The sequence below is a fragment of the Trichomycterus rosablanca genome, chromosome 20 (assembly GCF_030014385.1).
Source record: "Trichomycterus rosablanca isolate fTriRos1 chromosome 20, fTriRos1.hap1, whole genome shotgun sequence".
Taxonomy (NCBI): Eukaryota; Metazoa; Chordata; class Actinopteri; order Siluriformes; family Trichomycteridae; genus Trichomycterus; species Trichomycterus rosablanca.
Window position 1 is genome coordinate 10382073 of NC_086007.1, and position 17454 is coordinate 10399526.

Consider the following 17454-nt stretch of genomic DNA (forward strand, 5'->3'; position numbering starts at 1 on the left):
TCAATCATTGTAAAATAAAATAATTTAATTGGTCGTGAGTTAGGATTGGTGGTCTTGGAACGGAGTGGAAGCAGACGGCTACTACTGCGTGTCAGTCTGCGGTCATCCCGAGGCCAAAACACAACCACAGGGGATTAGAAACAAGTAGTTCTAGCATGTATAAAATGAACAATTGTATTTATAAATGTTCCCACAGATCAGATATGAATTAAAAAGTCTATAAATCAGCTTTGATGTCAGTTTATCTCTGGATTTATCTTTGGATTTTTAACGTCATGTTTTACACCCTTTGGTTACATCCACGACAGATACGGTAGTTACTCATTACACAAGATTCATCAGTTCACAAGGTTTTATCGAACACCTTGGACAAGGTTTTATTGTCTTGGACAATTTAGTATCTCCAATTCACCTCACTTGAATGTCTTTGGACTGTGGGAGGAAACCGGAGCACCCAGGGTAAACCCACGGACACACAGGGAGAACATGCAAACTCCACACAGAAAGGACTCGGACGGCCCCACCTGATGATTGAATCCAGGACCTTCTTGCTGTGAGGCAACAGTGCTACCCACTTAGCCACTGTGCCGCCCTTGTGTTGTGGTAGGTTGAAGTGTTTGTGTACAGTGTGTGATGCGTGTAAAGGAATGGACTCATGCAGCTGATTCATGGGTCTAGTTGGAGGTGGAGACTCCTGAATGATTGCCAGTTGCTGTTTTATGATAGACGCCAAACCTATTGCATAAGCAATGGGTTGGTATGTAGGTAGAGCTAAAGCTAAACAAGATTTTTAAGCTATAGAAAAAGTAGTGACCAAGATTTGACTATAAAAACTATATATTAAATATTATTATTAAGTCTTAGTATTTTTAATATTGTGTCCAGTCTTTATTTGTGCCAGTATCCATCCTTTATTTTAGATTATAAAAATGCAAGTCAAGTCTTACACTCATGTGTTTTAACCTATTTCAGTACATATAACCTTTAAATTATTTAAAATAAAGTTCTACTTTTGTCCTACAAGCTTAAACCTCCCAATAGTTTCTTTGTCTTCCTAATGCCTAGTTCACACTACACAATTTTTGCCCTGATTTTCACTCGCCGACTGGTCACCGCTAGATGTACCAGCTCGGAGGCAAGTGGATGTTCACTCTGGGCTCGAAACTCGGCTCTCGATCGCTATGTGTGAATGACTCAAGTAAAATATCTAGCATGTTAAATATCTGGACCAGCCGGGACTCAAAATCATGTAGTGTGAAAGGTGTTGCGAGCAGGTTGCGAGTGGCAGCAAGTGCTATGTAGAACTACAGCCAATGAGAATGCAAGATAAGGGGTGAGGGGAAACCCAGGGGAGGAGCTGTAAAAACGTGGGACAGGGCGTAATATAGTTTCTATCAGAATACATCGGCACACACAAGCTTTACAGTATTTGTGACCTTATCGTCCACACCAAACCATCATACCCATGCTGCATTGCAAAAATATTTATTTACCTCCAACTCACTACAGAACAGACAATCCCTGCTGGTTTAGTAGCCCAATCCACTTGGATTCATTTATTTTCCCTACTTGATTTTACGCTGCACATCAGCTTTGATTGCTCGCTTATTGTTGGCGTGCATTTTTGGACATGGTATCATTAAACCCATTGTCACTTCTCACGTGTGTTTTCTTGACATTCCTCCTGATGGTGTAGTGTGTGATCCCCTGTCGCCGATCAGTCGTGTAGTGTTAAAACCACAACGACATAAAAGACTCCCGATTACAAGAGGTCCAGTTGTGTAGTGTGAGCTGTACAGCAATCTAACCGATCTGAAAGTCGTATAGTGTGAACTTGGCATAAGCCAAGCTCATTTAGAAGAGATCCAATGCCTTTTGAGTGGGTCTCATTCTCTAGAGGCCTGATATATCTATGCCAAACTGTTTTTGAGAGGAAAAAAAATTTCCACATGCATATTTCTCAACGCACATTGTGGGGCTTTGTTTCTCTTTGTTGTAGGATAAAGAGTGTAGAGTAGAGACTAGAGTACAAGAACAGCAAACCGCTGGCTCTCACCAGTCCCACAAGTAAGAGAGGCTTCTTTGGAGCCGTGTCTTTAATGCCTTCATTTTCTTGCTCCTGCTGAGAATTCTTCTATTCATAAGCTCCTTACTTTTAGTGTAAAATAATCTTCTCAAATAGGTATTAGTGACATTAATTGGCCTTGGTGTAATTGTCCCTTCACAGACGAGAGCTCCCAGCGTGCATCCGAGATGCAAGAGCACTTTCACACCGTTATTTTCAGCATCCTCCGGTGCCACTGGACACCAGCCAACAACAGTCGGCAAAGCCGCTTTAAGGCTTTGCTAAGACATGCAAAGCTCAGTGGCAGACTGGCTGCTTGGATGCCTGGAGTGATCAACCTGCTTTAATCATGACTTGAAGAAACAGAGGGCATTGGAAAAATTGTACTTTCATCATGAATGATTTTGGGGGAAAAATAACAGATGGTCATCAGGGCTGTGGCAATTTAGAAAATCAAAACTGGCACCCAAGTTACCCTACCTTAATATTTGCAGTGTGTATTACAGCATAATATGTATTTGGTTATTACCCAATTTTTGCAACAGTATGGCTGAAATTTATTCCTTTTAAATTTGAGTTAACGAGGTGACATACCAACAGGAAGCAATGCCAAGTAGCCAGTCTGGAATTCAAAAGAATGATAAGCAGAGTTTAATATTATGCAAATGAGAAGTAAGTCATGGACAGAGGTCTGAGGATGGACAAACCACAAACTGCCCAAGGTTGTTGGGTAGCCAAGACTCTTGACTCTTCAATGCCAGAAGACTTGAATACTAGGGCTTCTAGTATGAACCAACAAAGAGCTTCCATGGCTCAAATTGGAGATTTTAATACTGGTTGTAATGAAGGGCTCAATACAGGAGACAAGGGCGGACACACATGCCGAGATGTTACATAACATTTATTCATTTCAACATTGGACAAGACTTGGTTTTACAAGACAAGACACACAAACCCTGAACTATGCTAAACACTATGCTAACCACTAGGCTAAATGCTAATTGCTAACCTAAACGCACATTAAACATGATCCTAAACTAACCTAAATCCTAAGCTAAGCTACATCCAAGGCTAACTGGGCTAAGACATGAAACAGATTAACTTGCCAAGATTTATCAGGAATATACATGAACTACAATACATCATTCTCAAAATTCCAGACAATGTAACCATCAAAATAACTTCTACTGAATGATCCACAGCACAGTCCTTAAATACCATAAGCATTCAACATGCAATGAGGTTCAGCTGTGGATCATTAGCATTACCAACCAATCATAACGAAGGGGCATCAACTTGCCGCTATAAACAAAACCACTCCAAACATGTGCTACCGGAGACAGGGGTGTGGCACTTACACATGAGATAGGAGCTCTGGAAGCACAGAGAGGCTGGATTCGTGACACTGGTGATGAGGTGAATGTGTCACAACACACAGCGATCAAACCCTTCTGTATAAAGTGTCCATGCAAATTTAAAACTTGAACTTGTCTCTTGTCTGAGGGCTTTCCCTGTAGATCTATGTCTATAGGCTGGGCACATGTGCACCAGGATGCACTGTAGAGTGAGCCACCTTGCACTGTGCAGAATTTTAAGGACCTTCTTGTAATACCCTGGTACCAGATACCACAGGACTTGTCTTGCTAGGTCAGAGCTGTTTTGACAGCATATTTGGCAGGTGATTCCAATGTTTTGAATCCAAATGTATGTCTAAGCAAAGATCTATTTGTTGCTCCAGCTAGTGAGCACAAGAAGACACTATTTGTGGTTTTGAAGAAAGGAGAGGGGCTAAATTTTTTGGTTGAGTTAGCTTAAGTTTAAAAAAGTGTTTAAACCATCTTGATTGCATCTTAGACCACATGGTGCCACATTTATAGTGATGTAGTACAGCAGAGTGCAGTTTTAAAAATGCCTGATCCTTGTCAATTATGCAAGTGGAGAAACCATTCAGTCATTAACACGGTTGCCAAGTCTCTGGTTTTGACCACAAAGCCCTGTATTTAGGCTTTTGGGAGTGTAGTATGGACATGCCAATGATGTGTGGTGCAAATATTTGAAATAAAGTCAGGATACATTCTTGTTATGTTTTGTTTGGCTGAAATTTTGCAGCTTTACTCGTAAAGTCAAGTTACCAAGGACAAACCTGGTTTAAGAACACCCACATGCAGGAGGCAGAGAAAAAAAAGATTTGTGAGATGTGAGCAATGAGAAAATCTGCTCAAAAATGATCAAGCTGCTCAAAAATAAAATGTCGGATTGCCTTTATTTGTCATATATATGTTTTTGGAAGCTGGAGTCAATGTGCAGCCAGTGAAGAGCACCCCTGGAGCCGAGAGGGTTGTAGTTTCCTCAAGTGTCCAACAGTGGCAGCATGGCAGAGCCCAGATTTGAACTCTCAACCTTTTGATTGATAGCCCAAAGCTCTACCCACTAGGCTACCACTGGTCCAAAGGGGAAATATTAGGAATAAAAAAGTACATACAGGATTAAGTAATATAATCCTCTGCAAATATCACAAACCTTTAAGATTTAAGGTTAAATTGTGTTTGAACTGAGCTACTGTGCTGCCTCTTCTCACTACTGTAATGTGACACCAGAGTATACCTCAATTGGGTGTGGACAGATGGCGCTAGAAGACAAAGCCCGTCTGTGAGCCATTTTCTCCCACCCTCTGTCCTTCTGCACTGACCCGGATGTGCCCTCCTGATTACTACCCCCAAACGAATGACTCTATTCTCAGATCTCAGCATGTCAGGGTCATAAAAGCCCTTACCCATTATAAGTCAGCTTAGACTCGGGATGGAATGTCATTTAAGTCCTGTAGTGAATCTTTGACTATATCAGCCTTACACCAGCACAACTGAGCTCTCTCAGACTTGATTTCTGAATCATTCTTTTCTTCAAGGCATTGGAAATAATAGGCAGTAGTTAATAGGCATCGAACCCCTTTCATTCTCCAGGTGGACTCACACCAGTGCTCTCTTTTCTAAACTGTAGCATATAAAAACGAAATGTGGAAATGACATCATTTTAATAGCGTCTGCCCTCCAGAAATAGTCGCACAATGCTGTCATTTGGAACACAATTGCAGTTAAAAGTAATTGAGCTGAATCCAGATGATTTCAGACATTCAGTTAAGCCATTTTGAGAATTAAGTGGCATGGTTTCACAGCAAGTAGTGTAGTTAACAGTTTCAGGGTCTTGGATACAAACCTCAGCTTTGCTTATTGTCTGTGTGGAGAATAAATGCTTTTCTAGTGCTGCCTTTTGGTACACAGTATGCTCCCACCTTCCATCGAGAAGTTTGCACGATTTCTAAGTTGGTTTTCAAGTGTCTAGGTCTGAGTGTGGGTGTGCCCAATGCTCAGTGATTGGTTACACTGGTTGAATAAATACAAATTAAATATTTGATATATTTTTCATTGGCAGGTTCACAACAGAAACCTGTTGTCCATGGACTTTGACCGTATCACCCGAACAGAGAAGGTGTACGATGACCACAGGAAATTCACTTTAAGGATCCACTACGACCATGCGGGCAGACCTACCCTGTGGGCACCAAGTAACCGCCTAAACGGAGTCAATGTGACTTACTCATCTGGTGGTCATGTGGCCGGCATTCAAAGAGGCACGATGTCTATCCGGATGGAATATGATCCAAATGGGAGAATAACGTCAAAGATATTTGCAGATGGCAAATCATGGAGCTATACGTACCTTGAGAAGGTGAGCAGCTTTGGATTCTTTATAGGAAACCATATAATAAGGACAACACTTATTTTTTCAGTTTAACTTTATATTTTTACACTATAAAAACTCGTTACTGTTGAGACTTTCCGGAATTGCACCCTTTTAGAGGTGGTAAAAAGTCAGTGTCTTGCTAATTTGAGAGGATCTTAATGGAAAAATGCAAACCACTGATTTTAAAAATGGCAACTCGTGCTTTTAGCAGGCTTAAAATGCTAAGCATCCCATTTATCTTCCTCTTACAATGATTTACACATGTCTCTTGTAAGCTGTTGAATTTTTGAGGAAATTTGCCTTTCACAAACAATGGACACTACCAAATGTGGCTTCATTAGAAGCCTTGAAGTGAAAACTGAGTGGAAAAACACTTCTCATTCAAATATGCACTGCAGAAAATTATCTCCTTGACCTCCATATGAGCCACTATTGTTTTTGGGGCAGGGATTGTAAGGCTGATTGTTTCCTCGTCGGTTAATGAGAATTTGCCCTCCAACATTTTTCAATAGCAGCAGCGTGGTATTAAGCTATCTGTAATTTGTATACCCCCTGAAGTCATTGTATGACACCCTACCGTTTTTTGCGTAGTTAATCACGTAGCGTAATGTGACTCCTGGGCTTGCGACGACCTTCACTTCACTCAGACAAAGATTTTAAGATTTAATGTGTTAACATTTCCAGGCAGTTTTCAGAAATTACCACGCTTCATTGACTCCTGCACGCTAAGTGTCATTTTGTTATTTTTTTTCCCTCGGCAGTCCATGGTGCTCTTGCTGTACAGCCAGCGACAGTACATCTTCGAGTTCGACAAGAACGATCGTCTTTGGTCTGTCACCATGCCCAATGTGGCTCGGCATACTCTCGAGACCACTCGCTCCATCAAGTACTACAGAAACACCTATAGACCCCCGGAGGGCAACGCCAGTGTGCTGCATGATTACAGTGAAGATGGCCAACTTCTGCAGACCATTCACCAAGGCACGGGACGTAAAGTCATCTATAAGTACGGCAAGATCTCTCGTCTGCTTGAGATTATGTATGATACCACGCGTGTTGCCTTCTCATACGACGAAGCAGCAGGAATGCTCAAGACAGTGAGTCTGCAAAGCGAGGGCTTTACGTGCACTATACGGTACCGGCAGATCGGCCCCCTCATTGACCGGCAGATCTTTCGATTTAGTGAGGAAGGTATGGTCAACGCTCGCTTTGACTACAACTACGACAACAGCTTTCGGGTAACCAGTATGCAAGCTGTCATCAACGAAACCCCCCTGCCTATTGATCTTTACCGCTATGATGACGTGTCTGGTAAAACAGAGCAGTTTGGCAAATTTGGGGTCATATACTACGACATCAACCAGATCATCACAACTGCTGTAATGACTCACACTAAGCACTTTGATGCCTATGGGCGAGTCAAGGAGGTGCAGTATGAGATCTTCCGTTCGTTGATGTACTGGATGATGGTACAGTATGATAACATGGGCCGAGTTGTAGCCAAAGAACTCAAGGTGGGTCCTTACGCCAACACCACAAGGTATACCTACGAGTACGATGCTGACGGACAGATCCAGGTGGTGTCCATGAACGATAAACCTTTGTGGCGGTACAATTATGATCTAAATGGCAACCTGCACCTTCTCAGCCCGGGCAACAGTGCCCGCCTTACTCCTCTACGTTATGACATACGGGATCGCATTACACGATTGGGAGACGTCCAGTACAGGATGGACGAAGACGGTTTCCTAAGACAGCGAGGGAATGACTTCTTCGAATACAACTCTGCAGGCTTGCTGGTCAGAGCTTACAGCAGGGTGGGTGGATGGAGTATAAAGTACCGTTACGATGGCCTGGGTCGCAGAGTGTCTAGCAGGAGCAGCCAAGGACACCATTTGCAGTTCTTCTATGCTGACCTGTCCAGCCCCACCAGAGTCACCCACATGTACAATCATTCCAGCTCAGAGATCACATCGCTCTACTATGACCTGCAGGGTCACCTCTTCGCCATGGAGCTGAGCAGTGGTGATGAGTTCTACGTGGCCTGTGACAACATCGGGACACCGCTTGCTGTATTCAGTGGCTCGGGTTTGATGATTAAGCAGATCCTCTATACAGCCTTCGGAGAGGTCTATCTAGATTCAAACCCCAGCTTTCAGCTCGTCGTGGGCTACCAGGGTGGCCTGTATGAACCCCTCACGAAGCTGGTTCACATGGGGAGCAGGGATTACGACGTCCTGGCTGGCCGATGGACCACACCCGACCATGATGTCTGGAAGCAGATGAACAGCAACAACATTGTGCCCTTTAACCTCTACATGTTCAAGAACAACAACCCTCTAAGCAACCCCCATGAGACCAAGTGCTACATGACAGGTCAGTGTTCAGGCATTACATGGAATCTTGGTAGTCTTTTGGATTGTTTTTATTTGACCTGACAAGCTGCTGCATGTCTTTAGTGTTCAAAAGTCCATAGCTGGCTTGCTAGCTTCATTCTCCTCAATCAGAGCAGGAATCGACATTGGTGGAGAGGACGCATGACGCAATCGGGCAATTGGACATGCTAAAAAGGGAGAAAAAGGGAAGAAAATGCATAAACAAAAATATTTTAAAAAGAAATATGTCTCTGTCCAGTTGCTTTCTGCATAATGTTTCAATGCTAACATGTGTACATGTGTTAGTGTACTACTTCAACATTCTTGAACTTTTTGAATTTGCTCCGTTATGGTTTAAAACGATCACTTCAGAGGCACTTCAAAAATAATCAGTGAAACGCCTTGTTCAGCCTCAGTGCTTTTAAGAAAATCCATGCTGCAATGGATTGGTCATTTTTCAGACCGATGTTTTCAGTCTGAGGTTGTTTTCTGGCCTTTGCAGCTCCCCAGGTACCATGATGGTGCATTAGCTTTCCCCCCATTATTTAGCGTTCAGGTCTCTTCACTAAAATATCTCATCGGTCTTTGTTGCCTCGGAACATTGGTAAAGTAAATAACAGTGACTACTCCCTAGCCAGAGAACACAATGGCGGCCACACAAATCAGTGCCAGAGGCTGTTGTATCAACTCCTCTCTGCTTGGAAAGCAAACAATAATTTTATTGGAAGAGAACAAAATATTACACACCTCTTTGTAGTTTGTGCCAGTGCCTTTACAGAGCCTGTCTCGGGCCAAAAATCAAAGCCTGGGTTTATGCCAGTACTGCCAAGAGAAAATTAAGTATTAGGAATAGAGACCATTAGAAGTATTCATTATAATGAGTCATGGCATTGAGTTTCAGTTTTCCCTTCTGTGTTTGATTAAATAGAATGTATGGACGTTAGTTAAAAATAATTCACGTGTGGCCAGGTTTAGCCTTTCTCTGCGGTCTTTGTATGCCAGCAGTGTTTCACACTACCTACATTTAACTTAATGCTTGATTAAACATCTGCTAAGCTATAAACTACATCATTACGGCTAGCCTCTAAGGTGGAATACTAAACAGATTGTATATGCAGTATCTGGTCTGAAATGTTGATGTTGACTTTTCTTTTAATATCTTTAAATTATTTATTATCTCATTGTCCTGTACTGCCAGCTGTACGGGATTTTGCTATCTTGCTATTAAAAATCTCATTTCATATTCTTGGGTTGTTAGTCTTGGCTTGCAGACGCCATCAATCAGCCAGCAGAGGTCGTAATTGCATCATTTATGAGGTCCTTATCCGGCTCCCTCTCTGGATGAACAACAGCCAAACGTTGTTCATGTAGCCACCCAGCCCAGCCGAATGGCAGAGCTGAGATTTGATGCGATGTGTTCGAATTCTCAGGTCTGGTGTGCTAGCGTTTTTTACCGCTGCACCACCTGAGCGGCTTCTTTTCTTATATTTTAAAAAGTTTATTCTTTTATTGTTTACCATCTTAAATATTATACCAAGTCTTACGATTTGGCTAAAAATAATACATTACAATTTGACTCGGATGTACTGTACAATAAGCTTATTAAATGCATTAATACATTGCATTATACGGTAGCTTAGCGTCACCTGACATTAATAAAATACTTATAACTTGGACAAAAGTACTGATGTGTCATATTGTTCATTTAGGTTTTTTTCTTCCCTGAACTATGTATGAAATCAACTAAATGTATATTCATTTTTAAAAATATACTCTTTTAGCAACGATCTTTATGGTCTTATATAATAAACAATTTATTTTTTCTTATTTTATTCATATTTTATTATATTTTGTGACAGGTCCTCATGGTTAAAGAGGTGGTTTTACTTATACATGTCCTTATATTTTTACTTTGTGTTAAATGTGGTCTAGTTTTGATATAAAACAGGTTAGATAGCATTCACTTACAAGATGCTGAGGTGTTATCAGTATACGGTGCCTGAAGTGTTAGAAATTACCATGATTTTTTTTAAATGCAGTAGCCCCTGGAGTATTAAACCTATTTAGCCTGCTGTCATACATTAATCGATTTATCATTGTAATGAGAATGAGAAGAGCTTATTTTGTAGAGGAAATCACTTGACCTCTGTCCTTATTCTTAATGAATACCATTTTGCAATGTAGATTATTCAAGCATCAGCAACTTCTCTTGAAACAGTATTGCTAAATCAGCACGAATGCTTACGTTCTCTTAAACGTTGATGTCGCTGTTGATTACAGACGTAAACAGCTGGTTGGTGACGTTCGGCTTTCAGTTGTACAACGTCATACCTGGTTATCACAAACCTGTCACTGATGCTATGGAACCATCTTACGAGCTGATTCACACCCAGATGAAGACACAAGAGTGGGACAGCACTAAGGTAAGCAACCACAAAAAAAAAAAAAACATAGTTAACAATATAAACATAGTAAACATAGTTACTGCTATAGTTAACCTGATAAAATTTATGTTGCGAAAAAAGTTTATGGGTAAGAAGCTGATTTTCACACCTTCAAAAACTTCAAGCATTGAAAGGTTATGAGTAACCAATCCATAGTCCCAGGGCCTGCTTATGGGTTGCGACCTATTAGTTTCTTCACTTACATTTATGATGCTAGATGTCGAATGCCAGACAGATGTTTGCAGGCGCAGAAGAACAGTTTAGCCTTCACGCACACCTGCCCTTCAGATTAAACTTTAAAATGTCTTCATGGTAACCCAACCCTTTAGTCTGTAGTCTCCCAGTGGAGCCCAAAGCAATCAGTCCAAATCACTGGCGAGTGCACTCGCCCCTTGCTCTCGCTTCTCAAGCCGAGGGAACGGGGTCAAAATAAAGAGCTCTTGTAATAGTCCTGCCATTAGGGAAATTCATTCCACATTTCCTCCACCACTGGTCATCGATTTCAGCTCAGCTTTACACACCTTTTATCTTGCTTTTCTACCCTCTTTGACTTTCCAAAAGCTTTAGTTTTCTTCTCTGTTTCACTCTCTCACTCTCTTGCTGACCCAGACCAGCGAAATTCTCTGATTCTTGGGCTTATCAACACTGTTTCTTCCTTAAGTCACCTGAATTATTGAGAGGCTATTTGTTAGCTTTCTGGGTCATATTACTCGCCGCGCGAGCTACGTATTAGGTGTGCATTGACAGCTGGCTTATTTCTAAACACCCAGAGACGTTCTGTTCCCCTAAAACGTCGCGACAGGCTTTGAAAGCAGTCTGGTTCATAATAAGAAAAGGTCTATGCTAATGTAAATGTCTGCCTGTCTTGTTGAATCCGAGATGTGGAAGAGGTACACAGGGCACCCGTTCTTTTTGGTGATAAAGGCTTCCATCCTGTCAGTCAAAAAATTCGAAGAGGCACAGCCACAAGCTATCAGTATAGCCTGCTTGCAAATGGATGCATCGTAATAGATAGACATTTGAAGGCGTGAGGCATCCACGGTTTCAGATGTCTGAGATATGAGATTTTAAATGTGAAGCGATGGGTCCATTTGAAGCAGTCAGCCTGACAAGGTTCACATAGATCTCAAATCCTTTCAAGGAGAATGAAGAAGCTTGCTGAATATTTAAAAGGGGGAGGGGGTTATTACCTTAGGTAACCCACATTCCACAATAGACATTGTTTTATATTTTGTATAGCGCGTTTTACTGGATCTGTTGAAGATCTACAAGCCCTGGAAGCCATTTTTCATACTCATTTACCCATTGAGTTTCAGATTTAGCTTTCCCTAATAAAATCCCTTTCTGAAAGTGGTTATTATAATTTAATCACACGCACAAAGTTGTGTCCCAGACTGTGCCTGGATACATTCAGCTGTTTGATTTGTCAGCAGGCACAGTCCCAACTGTTTCAGTATTTGATTAGGTGTTCTGAGTTTGTCATTACAGTATTAGAGAGCAGGAAACCCTGCTGACTGGTTTAATTTTTATGCGTCTGCTGAGCTTCAGGTTTGATTAACCTGACCGGGTGTTGAGACTTGTTAAACGTTAGAAGCAATGCAGTCGGATCCTGTCAAACGCAGGAATCCTTTACAGGCTGGAAAGAGTCAGAAGCCATATGTTTACTCAAATCCCAAGACATTCCAAACGACCAAGCTATTAATAATATCAAAGGGTTGCAATTACACACATGCAGGCTTCATACTGGGATTTATTGGGATGCATCTTTTTTCTAACACTTTGTTTTCTTGTTGACTACTTCCTTTGATACCGCATTATAAATCTTTGTCATTTATTTCACAAAGAATTAACTCCTCAAAAGATATCTGCAATCATTTCTCATCATTCTTGTTGACTTTTTTGCTCCTTCTGTCTTTGCTTAAATCACCCCAGAGGAAAGAAGTACAAGTGGCAGGGGATGCCAGAAATCTCAGGGTTAACAAATATATTCACTTTGGACAGTGCATTTGGGGGGAAAGGTGCAAAAATAACATGATTTTACTTTAAAAACTTTTTAATTTATTTACACAACTAGCAGCACTTTGGTGCTGAAAGCAAAATCATTTTACTGGCTGGGAAATGAATCATTGGTGGTAGAAAAACACCAAAAGGTTCCAGCTTATGTAGCACCTCAGGAACCAACACTTACCATGACTAACAGAGGACCTCAATGCCTTACACAACTTGGAGGCTTTGTCTTTAGAAGGACATCTTATAACTATTCTCCTGTGGCTTTTCAGAACTCTTCTATACCTCTCTATTTCAATACCTCTCCATTTCAATTCCAACCAGATCTCTTCTATTCCTATTCAATTACAACCAGAACTCTTCTATACCTCTCTATTCAGTTACAACCAGAAGTCTTCTATACCTCCTCTATTCAATTACAACCAGAACTCTTCTATACCTCCTCTATTCAATTACAACCAGAACTCTTCTATACCTCCTCTATTCAATTACAACCAGAACTCTTCTATACCTCTCTATTCAATTACAACCAGAACTCTTCTATACCTCCTCTATTCAATTACAACCAGAACTCTTCTATACCTCTCTATTCAATTACAACCAGAACTCTTTTATACCTCTCTATTCAATTACAACCAGAACTCTTCTATACCTCCTCTATTCAATTACAACCAGAACTCTTCTATACCTCTCTATTCAATTACAACCAGAACTCTTCTATACCTCTCTATTCAATTACAACCAGAACTCTTCTATACCTCTCTATTCAATTACAACCAGAACTCTTTTATACCTCTCTATTCAATTACAACCAGAACTCTTCTATACCTCCTCTATTCAATTACAGCCAGAACTCTTCTATAACTCTCTATTCAATTACAGCCAGAACTCTTCTATAACTCTCTATTCAATTACAGCCAGAACTCTTCTATAACTCTCTATTCAATTACAGCCAGAACTCTTCTATACCTCTCTATTCAATTACAGCCAGAACTCTTCTATACCTCTCTATTCAATTACAGCCAGAACTCTTCTATACCTCTCTATTCAATTACAGCCAGAACTCTTCTATACCTCTCTATTCAATTACAGCCAGAACTCTTCTATACCTCTCTATTCAATTACAACCAGAACTCTTCTATACCTCTCTATTCAATTACAGCCAGAACTCTTCTATACCTCTCTATTCAATTACAGCCAGAACTCTTCTATACCTCTCTATTCAATTACAACCAGAACTCTTCTATACCTCTCTATTCAATTACAACCAGAACTCTTCTATACCTCTCTATTCAATTACAACCAGAACTCTTCTATACCTCTCTATTCAATTACAACCAGAACTCTTCTATACCTCTCTATTCAATTACAGCCAGAACTCTTCTATACCTCTCTATTCAATTACAACCAGAACTCTTCTATACCTCTCTATTCAATTACAACCAGAACTCTTCTATACCTCTCTATTCAATTACAGCCAGAACTCTTCTATACCTCTCTATTCAATTACAGCCAGAACTCTTCTATACCTCTCTATTCAATTACAACCAGAACTCTTCTATACCTCTCTATTCAATTACAGCCAGAACTCTTCTATACCTCTCTATTCAATTACAGCCAGAACTCTTCTATACCTCTCTATTCAATTACAACCAGAACTCTTCTATACCTCTCTATTCAATTACAGCCAGAACTCTTCTATACCTCTCTATTCAATTACAACCAGAACTCTTCTATACCTCCTCTATTCAATTACAACCAGAACTCTTCTATACCTCCTCTATTCAATTACAACCAGAACTCTTCTATACCTCTCTATTCAATTACAACCAGAACTCTTCTATACCTCTCTATTCAATTACAACCAGAACTCTTCTATACCTCCTCTATTCAATTACAGCCAGAACTCTTCTATAACTCTCTATTCAATTACAGCCAGAACTCTTCTATACCTCTCTAATCAATTACAGCCAGAACTCTTCTATACCTCTCTATTCAATTACAACCAGAACTCTTCTATAACTCTCTATTCAATTACAGCCAGAACTCTTCTATACCTCTCTATTCAATTACAGCCAGAACTCTTCTATACCTCTCTATTCAATTACAACCAGAACTCTTCTATACCTCTCTATTTAATTACAACCAGAACTCTTCTATACCTCTCTATTCAATTACAACCAGAACTCTTCTATACCTCTCTATTCAATTACAACCAGAACTCTTCTATACCTCTCTATTCAATTACAACCAGAACTCTTCTATACCTCTCTATTCAATTACAACCAGAACTCTTCTATACCTCTCTATTCAATTACAGCCAGAACTCTTCTATACCTCTCTATTCAGTTACAACCAGAACTCTTCTATGCCTCCTCTATTCAATTACAACCAGAACTCTTCTATACCTCTCTATTCAATTACAACCAGAACTCTTCTATACCTGCTCTATTCAATTACAGCCAGAACTCTTCTATACCTCCTCTTTTCAATTACAGCCAGAACTCTTCTATACCTCTCTATTCAATTACAACCAGAACTCTTCTATACCTCTCTATTCAATTACAACCAGAACTCTTCTATACCTCTCTATTCAATTACAACCAGAACTCTTCTATACCTCCTCTATTCAATTACAGCCAGAACTCTTCTATAACTCTCTATTCAATTACAACCAGAACTCTTCTATACCTCCTCTATTCAATTACAGCCAGAACTCTTCTATACCTCTCTATTCAATTACAGCCAGAACTCTTCTATACCTCTCTATTCAATTACAACCAGAACTCTTCTATACCTCTCTATTCAATTACAGCCAGAACTCTTCTATACCTCTCTATTCAATTACAACCAGAACTCTTCTATACCTCTCTATTCAATTACAACCAGAACTCTTCTATACCTCTCTATTCAATTACAGCCAGAACTCTTCTATACCTCTCTATTCAGTTACAACCAGAACTCTTCTATACCTTCTCTATTCAATTACAACCAGAACTCTTCTATACCTCTCTATTCAATTACAACCAGAACTCTTCTATACCTCCTCTATTCAATTACAGCCAGAACTCTTCTATACCTCCTCTATTCAATTACAGCCAGAACTCTTCTATACCTCTCTATTCAATTACAGCCAGAACTCTTCTATACCTCTCTATTCAATTACAACCAGAACTCTTCTATACCTCTCTATTCAATTACAGCCAGAACTCTTCTATACCTCTCTATTCAATTACAACCAGAACTCTTCTATACCTCTCTATTCAATTACAACCAGAACTCTTCTATACCTCCTCTATTCAATTACAGCCAGAACTCTTCTATACCTCTCTATTCAGTTACAACCAGAACTCTTCTATACCTCTCTATTCAATTACAGCCAGAACTCTTCTATACCTCTCTATTCAATTACAACCAGAACTCTTCTATACCTCTCTATTCAATTACAGCCAGAACTCTTCTATACCTCTCTATTCAATTACAGCCAGAACTCTTCTATACCTCTCTATTCAGTTACAACCAGAACTCTTCTATACCTCTCTATTCAATTACAGCCAGAACTCTTCTATACATCTCTATTCAATTACAACCAGAACTCTTCTATACCTCTCTATTCAATTACAGCCAGAACTCTTCTATACCTCTTTATTCAGTTACAACCAGAACTCTTCTATACCTCTCTATTCAATTACAACCAGAACTCTTCTATACCTCTCTATTTAATTACAACCAGAACTCTTCTATACCTCTCTATTCAATTACAACCAGAACTCTTCTATACCTCTCTATTCAATTACAACCAGAACTCTTCTATACCTCTCTATTCAGTTACAACCAGAACTCTTCTATACCTCCTCTATTTAATTACAACCAGAACTCTTCTATACCTGTCTATTCAATTACAACCAGAACTCTTCTATACCTCGCTATTCAATTACAGCCAGAACTCTTCTATACCTCTCTATTCAGTTACAACCAGAACTCTTCTATACCTCCTCTATTCAATTACAACCAGAACTCTTCTATACCTCTCTATTCAATTACAACCAGAACTCTTCTATACCTCGCTATTCAATTACAGCCAGAACTCTTCTATACCTCTCTATTCAGTTACAACCAGAACTCTTCTATACCTCCTCTATTCAATTACAACCAGAACTCTTCTATACCTCTCTATTCAATTACAACCAGAACTCTTCTATACCTTCTCTATTCAATTACAGCCAGAACTCTTCTATACCTCTCTATTCAATTACAGCCAGAACTCTTCTATACCTCTCTATTCAATTACAACCAGAACTCTTCTATACCTCTCTATTCAATTACAGCCAGAACTCTTCTATACCTCCTCTATTCAATTACAACCAGAACTCTTCTATACCTCTCTATTCAGTTACAACCAGAACTCTTTTATACCTCCTCTATTCAATTACAACCAGAACTCTTCTATACCTCTCTATTCAATTACAGCCAGAACTCTTCTATACCTCTCTATTCAATTACAACCAGAACTCTTCTATACCTCTCTATTTCAATTCCAACCAGAACTCTTCTATACCTCACTATTCAATTACAGCCAGAACTCTTCTATACCTCTCTATTCAATTACAGCCAGAACTCTTCTATACCTCTCTATTCAATTACAACCAGAACTCTTTTTTACCTCTCTATTTCAATTCCAACCAGAACTCTTCTATACCTCTCTATTCAATTACAACCAGAACTCTTCTATACCTCTCTTTTTCAATGCCAACCAGAACTCTTCTATACCTATCTATTCAATTACAACCAGAACTCTTCTATACCTCTCTATTCAATTACA

At 39.9% G+C, this 17454-nt stretch overlaps 1 protein-coding gene across 1 annotated transcript in view; it reads left to right on the forward strand.

Moving 5' to 3' along the window:
- Window positions 1-17454, forward strand: part of tenm4 (teneurin transmembrane protein 4) — a 349240-nt gene that overhangs the window by 324080 nt on the left and 7706 nt on the right. The window contains exons 28-30 of the mRNA XM_063016253.1: window positions 5495-5791; window positions 6568-8182; window positions 10462-10604. Of these exons, the coding sequence (XP_062872323.1) occupies window positions 5495-5791; window positions 6568-8182; window positions 10462-10604 (2055 nt within the window). The remainder of the gene's footprint in view (window positions 1-5494; window positions 5792-6567; window positions 8183-10461; window positions 10605-17454) is intronic.